Source organism: Hippocampus comes, unplaced genomic scaffold, assembly GCF_001891065.2.
Source record: "Hippocampus comes isolate QL1 unplaced genomic scaffold, H_comes_QL1_v1.1 scaffold248, whole genome shotgun sequence".
NCBI lineage: Eukaryota > Metazoa > Chordata > Actinopteri > Syngnathiformes > Syngnathidae > Hippocampus > Hippocampus comes.
The window spans coordinates 489,235-506,015 of NW_017806277.1; the positions used below are offsets into that span (position 1 = coordinate 489,235).

The window sequence follows — 16,781 nt, forward strand, 5'->3', positions numbered from 1 at the left end:
AATCCACAATGGAACTAACATGGAAGGACACATACGATATGTAGTTCAAATTTGACACTGCAATCCCTTCCAAAATTATACGGAGAGCGGAACATATCTACTGCTGCCATTTCGAAGCAATCCCTCTTATGATGTTCGAGCTTGAGTTAGCCATCTGTGCCTTCACTTCCCTCTCTTGCCCACCCTTGCAAAATGCGTCACGTATTTTCCCTCTTCATTCATTACTGTTGAGAGGGTGCTAATGTTAACTTGTCCGATTTTTTTTTCCTAACCTATGGGTATGTAAAGAAGCCCACTAATAACAAATTGTAAAATGATTCAGTCCAAATCCTCTCTCACGGTCTAAATGTGGCACCGTGATCTCTCACAACAGCTGGTTGGCAACAAAAGTAGGAAGACGGACATGAATGAAACATTGACTCGTTTTCCTGTGATGTAAGCATCTGAGCTCTAGTGAAAAATACAAGGATTATGGGATGTCAGCGATCAAAAGGGCAGGGGCTTGATAAGACAAAAAGGAAATGACATTATTTTCTAAAGCCTTAACGACAACACAAGGTCATCACTTTTGTTGTACAAAGACTGGGAGAAAGATTAGTTGTAGATTGCTAAAAAATTAAATTGTTCCATTTTTTATTTTCAAAAAGCAAGCCAAATATTCGTACCGATTCAATTATTCCATTGTATTATGGAAGTTATTAAAAATGGCCATTTCTGTCTGCACATCGTCATATTTACACTTAAAGATATAATAGTATGTAGCAATATGTCACACATACCAATACAAAAAAAAATTCTTTCTTCATTGATTTATTTGTAGTCTCTCTACTTCTTGCCCGAAGCAATGCAGCTCATGCAGGCTGTGTGGGCCAAGTATAAGGTGGACAGACTTACGGTTCAATGAGTGAGATACTTTGGCCCATATGTGCATAGAAGCAGCATTAACGGCAAATATGGGTGGATTGGATGGTTATATGAAGGCTTCATCTCTTAAAGGTTCACCACAATATGAGCTCTTTACGCTTACCTGACTGATTCAGTCACATTAGGCCGCACATGACAGGGCAGGAGAGCTTTTGACATGACTGGATGATTGGATTTCTGTGCATGTGATGAGATGGACTTCTTGTCAGCCATCTTTGAATGTACTGTATATGTGTGTCCAGCTCCAGATGACTATACGGTGGACCCCGGCATATATGGATTCACCTATTTATGGATTTTTTTCAATATATCCATCCATCCATTTTGTTATCGGCTTATCCTCACAAGGGTCGCGGGCGTGCTGGAGCCTATCCCAGCCGTCTTCAGGCAGTAGGTGGGGGACACCCTGAACCGGTTGCCAGCCAATCGGAGGACACACATAGACGAACAATCATCCACGCTCACACTCACACCTAGGGACAATTTAGAGTGTTCTATTAATCTGCCATGCATGTTTTTGGAATGTGGGATGAAACCGGAGTACCCGGATAAAACCCACGCTGGCACGTGGAAAAGATGCAAACTCCACAGTTGAAGCTGGAATCGAACCCCGCACCTCTGCAGCGTGAGGCCGACGTGCGAACCAGTCGACCACCGGGCCGACCTTTTTCAAGCTAGCTAGCTATTTGCATAGCTAGCTAGCTAGCTAGCTAGCTATGCAAATGTTTTGATTGGACATAGTGGCTTTAATTTGGTGATCGATCAATGACATCATGGGTCGGCTTATCAAAATGAAACATTACACTGCAGTGTTTCCCACGTCAACATTTACCTGTGGTGAACCACCACAAATGATTTTTGGCCGCAACTAAAAGATTTTGGTGCTACCTGTCTACACCAAACTCTGGTACTAACTTTCACTGCTGCACGGAAAGCCGCTCTGCTGCTTCTGTGGTTCTTGTGTGAGACTAATAATCAATACCACGACCAATTTCTTTTGTGGTACAAATGCCTCAAATTACTGAACTATCAACCATATCAATGTTTAAAGTTTGGCACTTCATCTTAATGGTATCAGCTCAAACAGGATCAACACACTATGTGCTCCTTTTGTTGTCTTATGGCACTTTTGCATGAGCCAAGCTTCACATCGAGACGGCCCAGGGTTAAAGATGATAGTGTCACAGTACGGGAAGAAGGAAAAACTAAATGTAGGCAAGCAGGGAGGTGAGGTTGGAGTCCATAATGGTATCAGCTCAAACAGGATCAACACACTATGTGCTCCTTTTGTTGTCTTATGGCACTTTTGCATGAGCCAAGCTTCACATCGAGACGGCCTTGCTCGGCCCTGAGTATTCACTTTTCCAGTAGGCATTTTCAGGGCAGAGCGTTTACAATGGAACCGCTTTTCAGAAGCATCTCGGAGATGCTTCTAAAACACAGACCATCTGGGGCCGAGTGGGGCTGTGTCATCATTTTCATCTGATCAGCTGATCGCAATGCAGCAAGGAACTTGGCTGCACATGCTCATTTCCTAGTGACGAGCGAGACAGAGCCGCCCACTGCCAGTCATTAATATACAGTATCTACAATAAAAATAATGTTTTACAACAACATTTAACATTTAATCACATTAACAAACGCTGCTCCCCTGGCCAGACGGGTGTGGCCACCGCCTCTGGGTGGCGACTTTGGGCGACCACCAGAGTTTCGGATGCTGTAGAGTGAGCACAACGAGCCTTGACTTGGAGAGGAACCCAAATGATTGAGTCTGACATCTCCATTCAGGACTAACGAGCGCTGGCAACGAGCTTTACGTACCACTGGCAAAATAACTATCACACTACTTCAATAAATTGTAAATATGGTTGGATGTTTTTGTTGTAATTCCCCTTTTTGATTCTGAGCCTATGCCCGTGCAATGCTGCAGTTGGCCTTGATTGCTGACAAAAAAGTGCACTGGCCGGCTTTGACCTTCACGCACAGTGTCCACCATTTAGGCTCAAAAATGAACATGCTGAGCAGCAGGAAAAAGATGACGACAGGGAGAATTTCAAAAGACTCCAGTCTCTACACAATGACCACTAAACCAAACATCCATAATTATGAGTCAGATTCAAACACACTTTGCTACTTCTGTCTTTGTTATCCCTAGCATTGTGTATTCGGTAAGGGTTACACAACTTCAGGTTTTTAAAAGGTTTTTAACGAATGTACTAAAAGTTGGATTAACAATGAATAGTCGCTGCGAACATAATTGTTATGTTTTAAGTAGAGTAAGAGAATGCTTTGTATAATTTATATTACTAACGTACAACCTCAACACCAAATTTAGGCAGAACAAATGAGCATAGACATGAATTGGGTGAAGCATTTTGTAGCATAATGGTATTTACAGAGAAAGAATGTATTTGTCAGAGAAAGAATATCTATCCGGACATAGTGTTTTTACTTAGTTACATGGTGAAAATTTAATTCATTTAAATTTATTTATTTTTATTGTCCTTTTCCAGTGGCTTCCCAAAAAATCTCAATCAAAATATGAATGACAACTGCTTTTCAGGGAATAAAGTAAAGGCAAAATAATAAAAATAAATAGAACAGTGCTTCAAATAACATTTAGGAATAACTACAATTTAACCAGAGTTTTATGAATACAATTTCGTCTATTTGTTCTAAAGGCCCCATTTTATCCGACTGTGGCGTCTCAATCTGAACACAAGCGTTACCGTGTAAGAATATCTATCTGATAGATGAAAAAGTTCAAAGACACACAGAAACATAGCGCTGTGTCGAATGAATCCTGGGGAGCTCTGTGCGGTGTACTGTAAATAAATGGAATACGAAAAGAAATGCAAGACTGATTCTTGAGAATACCACACCAACCAAACCCTATTGACTGTATGAAACAGGGAGTCCAGACAGTGACTGCCGGTTCATTGTGACAGTTTGATAACTCAAAGGTAGAACAAAGATCATGTTTTTTTTTTTCATGGAGCGAACATAACACAAACACTTCAGCTGTCAAGAAAAATGAGTAAATATACTGTGGGGGTTACCATATGTATTGCACTATAAGGCGCACCTAAAAACATTCAATTTTCCCAAAAGCCAACAGTGCGCCCTATAATTAAATGCACCTTATGTATGGTGTTACACAATCTCTTTATATTCCCCATTGAGTTATTTCCCTGTTAGTGTTCCTATCCCATCTCGTGGTGATTATTAGCAGGAACCAATTGTAACCTAAAAGGGTTCTGCCCGACACAAATTCACATGTGCATTCGCCAACGCACACTCAAACAGACAACTACTTTGTGAGCTCTGCGTGGCCATGATGAAACAAAGATAATACCAAAAGCAGAGTCAACTACTGACTAAACGAAGGAAGAAGGAGACAAGCAAGACTTCGAAGGATATTTATCCACTTGTTGATGTGAGCCCACAAGGTTTGTGTGCCTTTTTGTTGAAGCAATTGTTTTCATAACTTTTGTCTTTCATGTATTGTTTTGTATTTGTATTTATATGTTTCATGTTCATGTTTGTGACCAGCTCTGCATAACTTTGCTCTGTACAAACAAAGCTGTATTGTATTGTATTCCCTTTAGCATATCTCTATCGAGTGGATGCATACCGCAGCCGTTAATGTAGCTTCTATTCTATGCGCCTTATAATGCACCCTATATATGAAAACAGTTTTGAAATAGGCGATTCGCTGAAGATGCTCCTTATAATCCGAAGTGCACTATAGTGCAGAAAATACGGTACTTTGAGGTTCTTCTAAACGATGGATGTTTCAAATAAGCATTGCTGCGTGCTACCTTTCAACAAATTCAGCCACTATAATAGCAAAATACGGTACTCTCTTTGAGCAAACCAATGTGGGGTCCTAATAATATGATAGCCATGTATTCATATCCTCGAAGAAAAAAAAAAGCTGATTTTTGTGGTCCACGTAGTCCATTGCAGAGCACATTGATGATGTAACCCAAAGAACATGTTGCCCCAGCTCTGCTCCCCATGGCTTGGGCACGCCGGGTTTGCTGCCAAAGGACGATCTGCTTCTACGCAGTCTGTGGTAGGCGGTCAGTGGGGGCCCCTCCATCTTGGCACAAGTGTCACGACGGTGAAGCCGCGCAAATCCCAGAATGCCAATGCCAAGTCAATCCTTGTCATACGTGTTTGTTGATGTTATGATGTTATGTTACCAGTAATTTGTTGAATGTATGCCTTATTTAATAACTGCCGGGTTACATTTATGTTACACTGTGTTTTTAATGAAACCCAGACAATGGGTAGTGTCTGAAACCTGTCGCTGTTCTGCCCCAATTACCGAAGTGGTTCTGCGAGGTTGGAATTTGCAGTGCAAATCTTCATATGCGACGGAATAAATCCCCACTCTCCGTCCACTTTGACAGTGTGGACAAATTGATAAAGATCCTGGTGGAACCCCCCACCCCCACCCCCCTTTCTCTGATTCTTAACTGACCAAACTGCGCATTCAGGAATACAAGACAATTTAACCCTTAATACCTGACCCATTAAGGAATAGCCAGAAAAATCTGATTTTTGGGAACTGAGATGTTCATTAATTAACCCTTATAACAAAATCCACAAAAATATTTTTTCCATATTATTTTGTTTTAGATATTTGTTGTGTCACATTTATAAGCATTATGTAGATTATATCAAAAACTGAAAATTTGGGGAAAATCATATTTTAAACCTGCAGTATCAAATTTGATACAGATGATTTAATGTACTATATAGAATGAGTTACATAATGAAACTGCATGTATCAAATATGATACGAATGGCATTATAGGGTTAAATCAATTAAAGTGACAGACTCTTTTAACTCAGCACTCCCATTTGTTGCAAGCCGCTCTGCGACAACTGCACATAAAGTTCTAAAGGTCATTGTGAAGCAACTCCAAAAACGAGGGCAAGGTTAGGTTGAGTGACCACTATTTTCCAGATGAGCAACGCCCAAAAAGGATACAAGATGATCTTTTCTCAATTGCCTCTATAAGCACACCTGACAAATGTTACTTAGCATTATTTAAGATGGTTTGGTTTTTTTTTTTAACGCTGTCATGCACCCTGTAACCTGATAACACGATAAGCTGTCCACTGTAGTAACTGCTGTCCCTGACAGGGTTAAAGATGATAGTGTCACAGTACGGGAAGAAGGAAAAACTAAATGTAGGCAAGCAGGGAGGTGAGGTTGGAGTCCACTCAAACCCTGGAGAACCCAAGAACCCTTTTCCTATTTGGAAAATGATGAATTATACATTAAATGACTGCTATATGTTCACTGAACACCAAAATATGTTTTTTCAAATATTCAATGCCTTACTCCTAATTTAGGATCAGGGCCAAATTTGACCCTTTGGGATTTAAGGGTAGCATTTGAGTAGCAGAATTTATAGGGGCCAAATTGGACCCTGTGAGTTCTCCAGGGTTAAAGGAACAAATACTCAAAAAAACGTACGAGGGTGGATCATAAACTAAAGTAATCTGTGAGAGCTGGAGAAAATTCATGAAAAGGACCGATAGACACTTCTCACGGAAATTCCTTAGTTCCGACACCCCTAGCAAAAGTACTAACAGCCACACCACTCTGCTTCAGAAGACATATAGAGTACATTTACCAAGATACTCTCATTTATTATTTACAAAAGTGATCAATGTTTCACGTGGTGAGGCATGGATCATAATACAGAGAGTCGTGTCAAATATTTAACTTCATTGGACTGTATAAAAAAGCGCAATAACTTACCTTTTGTAGGCTAGTTGGATTCAACTGAGTTTTGTCGATGATTTTTATTGCGACCTGGAAAAAAAAAGAGCGAGAGAGAGAGAGAGAGAGAGAGAGAGTGAGAGAGAGAGAGAGAGATTTTTAATGATCTGAACAGACCAGAATTATATTTAATTAAAAGTATCACAAGGTGAACATTGACTGGTTTGAATAATGATGTCACATTAGATTAGCTAAAAGTATGGTTGACTGCCATATATTATGTATTTACACTTCAATATTTTATTTTATTTTTTTTATATTAGATTGAATTCAATTGTGCCAAATCACAACTGTTATCTCAGAGTTTATTGATATAGGGCATATTTAGGCTCATATTGCTCACATAAGTAATGGCACCCCCTCCGTGAGCCGTCACCTTACCGTGGTGGATTCAGCTGTCAAGAAAAATGAGTAAATATACTGTGGGGGTTACCATATGTATTGCACTATAAGGCGCACCTAAAAACATTCAATTTTCCCAAAAGCCAACAGTGCGCCCTATAATTAAATGCACCTTATGTATGGTGTTACACAATCTCTTTATATTCCCCATTGAGTTATTTCCCTGTTAGTGTTCCTATCCCATCTCGTGGTGATTATTAGCAGGAACCAATTGTAACCTAAAAGGGTTCTGCCCGACACAAATTCACATGTGCATTCGCCAACGCACACTCAAACAGACAGCTACTTTGTGAGCTCTGCGTGGCCATGATGAAACAAAGATAATACCAAAAGCAGAGTCAACTACTGACTAAACGAAGGAAGAAGGAGACAAGCAAGACTTCGAAGGATATTTATCCACTTGTTGATGTGAGCCCACAAGGTTTGTGTGCCTTTTTGTTGAAGCAATTGTTTTCATAACTTTTGTCTTTCATGTATTGTTTTGTATTTGTATTTATATGTTTCATGTTCATGTTTGTGACCAGCTCTGCATAACTTTGCTCTGTACAAACAAAGCTGTATTGTATTGTATTCCCTTTAGCATATCTCTATCGAGTGGATGCATACCGCAGCCGTTAATGTAGCTTCTATTCTATGCGCCTTATAATGCACCCTATATATGAAAACAGTTTTGAAATAGGCGATTCGCTGAAGATGCTCCTTATAATCCGAAGTGCACTATAGTGCAGAAAATACGGTACTTTGAGGTTCTTCTAAACGATGGATGTTTCAAATAAGCATTGCTGCGTGCTACCTTTCAACAAATTCAGCCACTATAATAGCAAAATACGGTACTCTCTTTGAGCAAACCAATGTGGGGTCCTAATAATATGATAGCCATGTATTCATATCCTCGAAGAAAAAAAAAAGCTGATTTTTGTGGTCCACGTAGTCCATTGCAGAGCACATTGATGATGTAACCCAAAGAACATGTTGCCCCAGCTCTGCTCCCCATGGCTTGGGCACGCCGGGTTTGCTGCCAAAGGACGATCTGCTTCTACGCAGTCTGTGGTAGGCGGTCAGTGGGGGCCCCTCCATCTTGGCACAAGTGTCACGACGGTGAAGCCGCGCAAATCCCAGAATGCCAATGCCAAGTCAATCCTTGTCATACGTGTTTGTTGATGTTATGATGTTATGTTACCAGTAATTTGTTGAATGTATGCCTTATTTAATAACTGCCGGGTTACATTTATGTTACACTGTGTTTTTAATGAAACCCAGACAATGGGTAGTGTCTGAAACCTGTCGCTGTTCTGCCCCAATTACCGAAGTGGTTCTGCGAGGTTGGAATTTGCAGTGCAAATCTTCATATGCGACGGAATAAATCCCCACTCTCCGTCCACTTTGACAGTGTGGACAAATTGATAAAGATCCTGGTGGAACCCCCCACCCCCACCCCCCTTTCTCTGATTCTTAACTGACCAAACTGCGCATTCAGGAATACAAGACAATTTAACCCTTAATACCTGACCCATTAAGGAATAGCCAGAAAAATCTGATTTTTGGGAACTGAGATGTTCATTAATTAACCCTTATAACAAAATCCACAAAAATATTTTTTCCATATTATTTTGTTTTAGATATTTGTTGTGTCACATTTATAAGCATTATGTAGATTATATCAAAAACTGAAAATTTGGGGAAAATCATATTTTAAACCTGCAGTATCAAATTTGATACAGATGATTTAATGTACTATATAGAATGAGTTACATAATGAAACTGCATGTATCAAATATGATACGAATGGCATTATAGGGTTAAATCAATTAAAGTGACAGACTCTTTTAACTCAGCACTCCCATTTGTTGCAAGCCGCTCTGCGACAACTGCACATAAAGTTCTAAAGGTCATTGTGAAGCAACTCCAAAAACGAGGGCAAGGTTAGGTTGAGTGACCACTATTTTCCAGATGAGCAACGCCCAAAAAGGATACAAGATGATCTTTTCTCAATTGCCTCTATAAGCACACCTGACAAATGTTACTTAGCATTATTTAAGATGGTTTGGTTTTTTTTTTTAACGCTGTCATGCACCCTGTAACCTGATAACACGATAAGCTGTCCACTGTAGTAACTGCTGTCCCTGACAGGGTTAAAGATGATAGTGTCACAGTACGGGAAGAAGGAAAAACTAAATGTAGGCAAGCAGGGAGGTGAGGTTGGAGTCCACTCAAACCCTGGAGAACCCAAGAACCCTTTTCCTATTTGGAAAATGATGAATTATACATTAAATGACTGCTATATGTTCACTGAACACCAAAATATGTTTTTTCAAATATTCAATGCCTTACTCCTAATTTAGGATCAGGGCCAAATTTGACCCTTTGGGATTTAAGGGTAGCATTTGAGTAGCAGAATTTATAGGGGCCAAATTGGACCCTGTGAGTTCTCCAGGGTTAAAGGAACAAATACTCAAAAAAACGTACGAGGGTGGATCATAAACTAAAGTAATCTGTGAGAGCTGGAGAAAATTCATGAAAAGGACCGATAGACACTTCTCACGGAAATTCCTTAGTTCCGACACCCCTAGCAAAAGTACTAACAGCCACACCACTCTGCTTCAGAAGACATATAGAGTACATTTACCAAGATACTCTCATTTATTATTTACAAAAGTGATCAATGTTTCACGTGGTGAGGCATGGATCATAATACAGAGAGTCGTGTCAAATATTTAACTTCATTGGACTGTATAAAAAAGCGCAATAACTTACCTTTTGTAGGCTAGTTGGATTCAACTGAGTTTTGTCGATGATTTTTATTGCGACCTGGAAAAAAAAAGAGCGAGAGAGAGAGAGAGAGAGAGAGAGAGAGAGAGAGAGAGAAATGGCACAACAAATCTTTAAATGAGGCAAGTTCAAATAAAAAAAATAAAAAAATCTTTTGAAAAACACTCAGGAAGAGGCAGACATCTGTCTTCACCAACTGTATAAAACTACTAACAATAACAACAATAATAATACAATAACCACCATTACACAGTATTTTTCTCTCATTTTTTTTCAAATCAAATCTTATAATGAGATTATTCATAATACTGTCAAATATTAATCTTTTCCGATTGTTTATTGTGGTTGGCTGATGAAAAGTTAAAGCGGACCCAATTGACTTCTCTTGAATTTGTATAAATTCTGTATATTTAAGATGGACAATTTATAGAGAGACAGGTGGCGCATGATGTTGAGCATCATCACAATCCCAGGATGAAGTGGACACACGGGTATTACTGTACATACTCATACTCACAAAACATTAAGCGTTATTCTGCTTTCAGATGAAATAGAATGCACTTTAACCCCGATGATGTTGACCCATCGCAAAACTTCTAAATTTTGCTCTTCGGCTCCTTGCTACAGAAGAGCAAAAAATAGTTAAACATTGAAGAGCTAATAAGCATTCAAAAGTTGAGAGAAGGTCAAAACCCGTTAAGTTTATCTGTATTTACGTTTATCCTGAAATATTTTTGTGAATAGTCTGTAAAATACAGAATCCAGTGAATTGATTAAAAATGACAGTTTCATTACTTTTTGAACAATTTGTTCCCATATAACCAGGAGCTAAACGGCAAAATCTACAACCGGTATTTAATCAGGGAATCAAAGCAAGACATAATATCGTACTTGGAAATGGATTAATCGTGGATAAAACGCCTGTTGGGAATTTTGCGCTTCGGCTCCTTGCTACAGAAGAGCAAAAATTAATAAAACATTGAATAGCTACAAATAAGTATTCAAAAGTTGAGAGAAGGTCAAATAAAGTCCACCCGTAAAGGTTATAATGTATTTACGTTTATCCTGAAAAATGTTTTTGTGAGTAGTCTATAAAATACAGAGTCCAGTGAATTGATTAAAAATGACAGTTGCCTTAAAACTGCCAACGTTAAATGAGCAGAATACTTCTTATTAACTATTTGAGTTTCCTCATCTTGGTAATGTTTCAGTCACTCTGTCTCCCTTCATTATTACTGTATATCAATAGCTGGTGTCTTACCTCTCTGCCTGTCAGGATGTGGCGCGCCAACTTGACCTTGGCAAAATTTCCCTTGCCGATGGTCTTGAGTAAACGATAGTTTCCGATGTGGGGTTGCTCGTCAGAGCAGGAGGCGATAGAGTTCCTGCACCGGGCGCCAAGCGAACGGCTGGACTGACTCGTAGCCTTGTCTGAACGGCTGGCCCCCAGCAACACATGCTATAAAAAAATATTAGAAGAAAAAGGAGAAAAGAAAAAAAAAATTAATTACACAGAGAAGAAGGTTGGCCAATGAGCTCCAGACACACCCACTCCGGAAAAGTGAAAATGATCGCCAGGGCTTGATTTTCGTGACCAGCGCAAGTCTGGCACGAGACACACTCTAAATCTGCGCAGGGGCGGGCTTGACTTAGTATTCGTAATTTCTCAGATGTACACCGCTTGCAGCTCTGTGAATGCGAACACAGCCAACTTGATTTGTCGCTAATACAAGCTTCTCCTCTCATTCAATAATCGGAGCGTGAGAGGCGCACAGTCGTTGACGTAGCAGAAGAAAAAACTAATTTGCTGGAGTCCACAAAGAAGGCACTTGGACACTGCCTTCCAACCCATTCCTAAATATTTGTAACATTTCCAAACACCCTCCCTGGTGCCTCTACCCATCTTGTTTCTGGCATCGTATAACCCCGATTTTGGCAAGCTGATGCAGATCCATCGGAAGCTCGGAGCCACCATACAAGCAAATGGCTGCATGAGGCCCCCATAGCAGTCAAGCCGATAGAGGCCCCAGTTTTAGCCCAACAGCTTTTCAAGGACCCTGTGCGCTTGCTCAAGGACCACCTTCCAACCACCTTCCGACTCAACTGCTGAACATCGCTCTATTACCTGTCCATGCCACGCCTGGGCAACCTGGACGGCTATGTCAGTCACCAGTCCACATTGAGAATAGCGAGACCAGAACTTCAAGGAAGTCACTTGTCACCGAGATGGCATATCTAGCGGCGCAAGCCCTGCGATCCATCATTTGTCTCGACTGGTCGGTCAAGACATGACGTCATCCACCTGCAACTCTGTTGGTCCGTTGTCGTGGCCATCCATCTCAAAGCCATGATTAACCCCATGTGCTTGGCATCCTGGGTATCCTCCTGCCCGGCCCTAATGCCCACTTGTCTGGCATGCCAAACCGGCCCCCAAGGGCCACTTTGTCCTCTTTTTCTGGTCATCCTCCAGAATGACCTCGACGAGCCAAGTCTTCTGGCTCTTGTACCTTGTCCCAGGTCCACTCGCGCTTACTCTGATTTGAACTGTTTTGGTGGATATCCATCCGTTAGGGGGGTGACACTGTCATGATCTGTGCTTTTATTCGGCTTGTTGGTTTTACTCTGGAACAGATCGTGTCTTTGGGTTTATTTGGAGTTTCATTTTCCTCTGTGCTCTTCGTTCTCACCAACCCTGCTCCCCTTATGTCTACAAATCGGCTCACTTCAGCCCTTCCTGTCATGTCCAGGTGTGCCTCATTGTCTCCTCAGTCTGTTTGTATTCTTTCATTCTGAGATTGCCATTGTCACATCTCATGTTGCCTGTTGTCAAGTCAGAAATATTTGTTTTTTGGACTTTTAGTTATTTAGTGTTTATCCTGCCGCTCCAGTACTTTTTGCTTTGACTTTTTGTTAGACCTGAGTTTACCCTGCACTGCTTCTTTACCTCCCCTGCGCTTGTGTCCATCTTTTCCCACCATAGCAATATGACAAATCCCGCAAATGTGACAGCGGGGAATATGTCCCCAAAAACAAACAACTGAAAGTGGTGGTGGTGAAAGCCCGGAAAAGCATCACAGAAGAAGAATTCGAAAGTTTGGCGATGTCACAAGCAGGATGCAGTTATTCCAAGCAAAAAGTACACTACAGTACTTAATATTAAGTCTTAATCTGTTTGCATTGTATTGTTTCCAATTTTTCTGCTTGTCTTAAAAGGAATGTTTCTTTATAAATAATGCCAACTACTAATCTTCAAAGCTGTTGCCCAGTACATATGTTAATAACTCATAAAAGTTCCACTGTTGTCCTCTTGTCCCATTTTCATCTTTTGAAGTACATACAGCAAAACTGTCTACCGCAAAACCGAAACAAAACTTTCGAACTCAGAGGGTGCTTTATAGTCAGACATATAAGATTTGTTGATTAATTGAGAATTGTGAGCAATTTAACTTCAGATTGATTTGTACTGTTACAAAGATTTTGAAAAAGTATTAAAACAATTGCGTGCATTTTCAAAAGTACTTTCTGCCATGAAAAATCATCAACGATCTTTTGCGCTCACTCAAGGCGATTCGTAGACTGGGAAACAAGAGCCAAAAGCAGAAGGCGGAGGAACCAGGATGTTAGAGTGATAAGTGGGTGAGGTACACAAAGACAAACAAATAAAAGGAGGTTATACTCAAAAAGGGAGCAGATGCCGACACAGTAGTCCCTGGCCAGTTCCGGGCCCTGAGGCATCACACTTCCATTCACCGAGCTTGCCATCTACACACATGCGCACACACATACACACATGCACACACATACACAAAAACAGGCAGATACAAACTCTCAAACAGTTCCTCCCTTCCGTAGTGCCATTCCTCCTCTCACGCCACATCTCTGGAGCCAATTTTGGATCTCTCTCCCAATAAACATCGGCAGTGACAAGACACAAGCAAAAGCACTGTGGGGGCTTTTTTTTTTCTTTAACAGCAAGAGGGCCAAGCACGTGAATCCACACGTCAACCCAAGCCTCACCTTCACCAACGTGGCGACAACATCTCTATTGTTCAAATCAATCATCGACCCTAATCACTTCGTTGTGGAAAGCAGATCAAGATGATTCGAATGGGAACGGGTGAATGTGAATTCATTATCAATCATGCATCTTGCACGCATACACTCTCTGGCTTAACCATCCTTTTGTGCTAAAAGCTCTGCTAACAATCAAGCGGGTTGGGGGGAGGGGGGGTCATGCAATAAGTGTAGAGAAATAACATCACGCAACATCCATCGGTGATGTCACAGATAGATAGATAGATAGATAGATAGATAGATAGATAGATAGATAGATAGATAGATAGATAGATAGAGAGATAGATGCCACACAGTGTCAACCCTCTGTCTGCTTTGCACAGGAACTGGATGTATGGCGCTGTCTGACACCCACTGGCTGTGGGGTTGGGCGCTAAGCAGCCTGCGCAAGCGGTGACTGCACATCATTCCATGAAGTAATCCCCTGTCGCTTCATACGAACAAGCCAGGCAGGTGTACTCTACATTTGTTTTGGCCTGTGCAGCCGTCCCACCCACCCGATTGCCGGAGAACGAATGCATGCATGCACACAGAGGAAGCAGCAGCGGCAGCAGCAGCAGCAGCGACGGTTATTGTGACATCACAATCTCCGTCCAGCCTTCTAATAAGATGTGACACCTGCTTTGAAGGCTTTCTGCGCATATTGGTTATTACATGCAGAGTGCCTTCCTGCACTGAGCTATACATGCATGTCCAGGCACTCAAGGTTAGCCCGTTTTAAGACTCTCTCTCTCTCTCTCTCTCTCTCTCTCTCTCTCTCTCTTTTTTTTTCTTACACAAATATAAATCCAATACTACCCCTCGAATCCCAAACGTTAAAAACACATAAACGGATCAAGCTACGCATCCAACCCGCACCATTAACGTAGCAGCGAATGCATACCAGCGAAGGCCAAAATGATGAAAATATTTGTTTTAAGGTCGCACATATCTTCCCGAATGCCCCCAAAACAGGCTTTAGGCTGCAGCTGCACTTACATGGTCTCCGGTACTCCTGTCGTTGCCAGACGGTAATGCAGATCGAGAGGACATGTTTTCTTTCTCCCCTTTCCCTGAGTGACAATCGCGACGTGTTTTGAGTGAGCGGTTCTTGTAGGCTCCACCGGCAGAATAACATCCGCAGATGCGACCCACCGTCCCGAATCAATCTGCCTCTTCTCCAACCGGCCGAGCCGCGGTCGAGAGCAGTCCTCTGCCTGTCATGGCAGCAATTGATATCCGGAGGGGGGTGTCCTCAAAGCAGCTGCATCTTCCATCCACCATGCACTTTGCAAAAAAAAAAAAAAAAAAAATGGAGACGAGAGAAAACGGTCGATCAGTGATGCAGCAAATGCAAATCCGGAGCATGGAATAGGTGCTAAAATGCAAAGATGTTTGGCCGGAGCCCAGCGTCTCTGTGGCGACTATCCACCCCCTGCCTCATTGCTGCACAAAACAAACACGGCTTATTCAGGATACGTGTCATCTCCGTCGATCATAACGCGCGCATAAAATAGCACTTTTTAAAAAAAATTTAGCCCATCGACGCTGATGCAAAACGCACGCTTAGCGACAGCACACGGGAGGTACCGCCGAAGGTGCAGCAGGGGGGGGAAAAAAGGCCGAAGTGGTCAGCAATCGGTATTCTCCGTCTGCGTGTTGCGCTGCACCACCAAGCCACGAAGAAGAAGAAGGAGCTCGGGCAGGACTAACAAGACTAAAAGCATCAAACGGCGCGCGTCGGCCTTGATCATCAGCACTGCGTCCATGCCCTTTTGAAGCAGGAGCAAAACTAGGAACTGAACATGAGGGGTGCTCAGACCCCCTAAATCAGAACATGAATCGTACTGCAATATTAAAAAAAAAAACCAAGAAGAAAAAAAAACATCGTTTAAAAAAAGAATATTGCGAAAGAAAATTAATTGCGGCAATGGCAAATAATTTTAACCACTTTTTTAGATACTCATTACAGTATTAAAATCCACTGATTGATCTCTGATAGCGTCAAAAATAATTACAACTGAAGAGACTATTATAATAGACCTGGTTTAGGCTGGACTGGTTATTGAAACTGGAGGCAAAAAAATCACAAGGTATAAACTGTTATTTGATTTGATATTGCTGGCTATGTTTATTTGATTATAATTGTTAATGCAAGTTTTGGTCCTCGTCTTTTAATTTGGAAGGCAAAGTTTGACACTTCCTGTCTAATCTGTCTGTCTGGTTTTCCTTTACACGGGCGAGCTGTGCCATCCATTTTCCGATCCACTTTATCCTCACAAGGGTCGCAGGGGGTGCTGGAGCCTATCCCAGCCATCTTCGGGCAGCAGGCGGGGGACACCCTGAACCGGTTGCCAGCCAATCGCAGGGCACACACAGGCGAACAACCATTCACGCTCACACTCACACCTATGGGCAATTTAGAGTGTTCAATCAGCCTGCCATGCATGTTTTTGGAATGTGGGAGGAAACCGGAGTACCCGGAGAAATCCCACGTAGGCCCGGGGAGAACATGCAAACTCCACACAGGGCGGCCGGCGCTGGCATTGAACCCGGTACCTCTGCACTGTGAGGTCTTTGTGATAACCACTGGATCACCGGGCTGCGAGCTGTGCCACAGCACATAAACTGACAGATTAAACTCAACATTTTAAATGACTTGTATGTTTGAATTAGGTTTGCACCTATTCACTTTATTTTGAGACAGCGGACAGTTAAGTGCTTACATTGAAGTGTTCAATGATATCTAGTATCACCTATTAATAGGTTGCAATTTTGATACGACTGCGTTTTATTTTAATCAGATATTGATTAAAAAAATAAAACTAGC

At 41.6% G+C, this 16,781-nt stretch overlaps 1 protein-coding gene across 5 annotated transcripts in view; it reads right to left on the reverse strand.

The window, feature by feature from the left end:
* mark4a (MAP/microtubule affinity-regulating kinase 4a) overlaps window positions 1-15,795 on the reverse strand; it is a 34,015-nt gene extending 18,220 nt beyond the window's left edge. For 3 of the 5 annotated variants that reach the window (XM_019857760.1, XM_019857763.1, XM_019857759.1), the window contains exons 1-3: window positions 14,951-15,795; window positions 11,160-11,357; window positions 9,884-9,937 (exon numbers count right to left, since the gene is read on the reverse strand). In XM_019857760.1, the coding sequence (XP_019713319.1) occupies window positions 9,884-9,937; window positions 11,160-11,357; window positions 14,951-15,004 (306 nt within the window). In that variant the 5' untranslated portion in view covers window positions 15,005-15,795. The remainder of the gene's footprint in view (window positions 1-9,883; window positions 9,938-11,159; window positions 11,358-14,950) is intronic. The other 2 variants (XM_019857762.1, XM_019857761.1) reach the window with 1 other exon arrangement.
* Between the last annotated feature and the right edge of the window lie 986 nt (window positions 15,796-16,781).